The following is a 984-nucleotide window of genomic DNA, read 5'->3' on the forward strand; positions in this document are numbered from 1 at the left end:
ACTTAGCCGTAAAATTGACACAATGTTTTATTATTATTGTTAAAAGTGTATGTAGTAATGTAACAAATATTAATTTCGGCGTATATTAACATGATTAATTTATTTTTGTCAATAAGGAGATCCATCACCTTATATCATCGGTGGAAAGTATGCTCCCATCGGCAAATTTCCGTATCAAGTTTCATTGAGATATGACGATAAACACTATTGCGGTGGATCTATTATCAATAATTGTAACATATTAACCGCAGCAAGTTGTGTCGCAGGGTATGTTACACATTCTAAATCTATGTCAATACCGTATTAGTAAAATATAATTATAAAACTAGTCTTTTAATAAGTCAAATGGACATAATATGTGAAATTAAGTATACATACATATACATACTTAGTACATATGTATGATCTTTTTATCTCATTAGATTTCTCAAATATGAGCTGTATATGCTAAAAGCTCATGTCGGAACAAACTTCTTGAACGAATCAGGAGATGTTTATGACATAGAAAGTGTTAGCATCCACGAAGATTACATAATGGGCGACATTCGACTGTATGATATCGCCTTGATTCATCTTAAAACTCCTATCAATTACAACGAGCTAGTGCAACCGATAAATCTTATGACAAGCGATGAGAATCTCGAGGGCAAGTCGTGCACGTTATCCGAATGGGATTTTACAATGGTAATATCGAACTCATGATATCGGAATTTTCTAGTTTAATGTCTAAAATAAAACAATTTTTTCGAAGAAAAACTCATTATTTTCTTTTCATATATAATATAACAAATTAAAAGTAACAAGTGAGAAGATATGTAATAATTATTTATTGTTCGTCATTTCTTTCAAATGTCCAAATACGCACTTACCCTTTTTAGAATGATGAAGAGGTTTCGAATAACTTGCAAGAAATTGATATGAGTGTTTATCCGCAAGAAAAGTGCGAGAAGCTATGGGGTGCAAAAAATACTCAAATTTGTACTT

At 31.1% G+C, this 984-nt stretch overlaps 1 protein-coding gene across 1 annotated transcript; it reads left to right on the forward strand.

Moving 5' to 3' along the window:
* Positions 1–315: 315 nt before the first annotated feature.
* On the forward strand, positions 316–702 carry LOC112455336 (chymotrypsin-1-like). The gene has a single exon (XM_025017183.1). It carries the CDS (start codon positions 445–447, stop codon positions 700–702), a length of 258 nt encoding a protein of 85 aa, XP_024872951.1. The 5' UTR covers positions 316–444.
* Positions 703–984: the final 282 nt, after the last annotated feature.

The sequence above is a fragment of the Temnothorax curvispinosus genome, unplaced genomic scaffold (assembly GCF_003070985.1).
Source record: "Temnothorax curvispinosus isolate PA1 unplaced genomic scaffold, ASM307098v1 QBEX01006030.1, whole genome shotgun sequence".
Classification (NCBI taxonomy): Eukaryota; Metazoa; Arthropoda; class Insecta; order Hymenoptera; family Formicidae; genus Temnothorax; species Temnothorax curvispinosus.

Coding starts and splice junctions, on each gene's coding strand:
- LOC112455336 (XM_025017183.1), top strand. CDS start 445: ATGCTAAAAGCTCATGTCGGAACAAACTTCTTGAACGAATCAGGAGAT.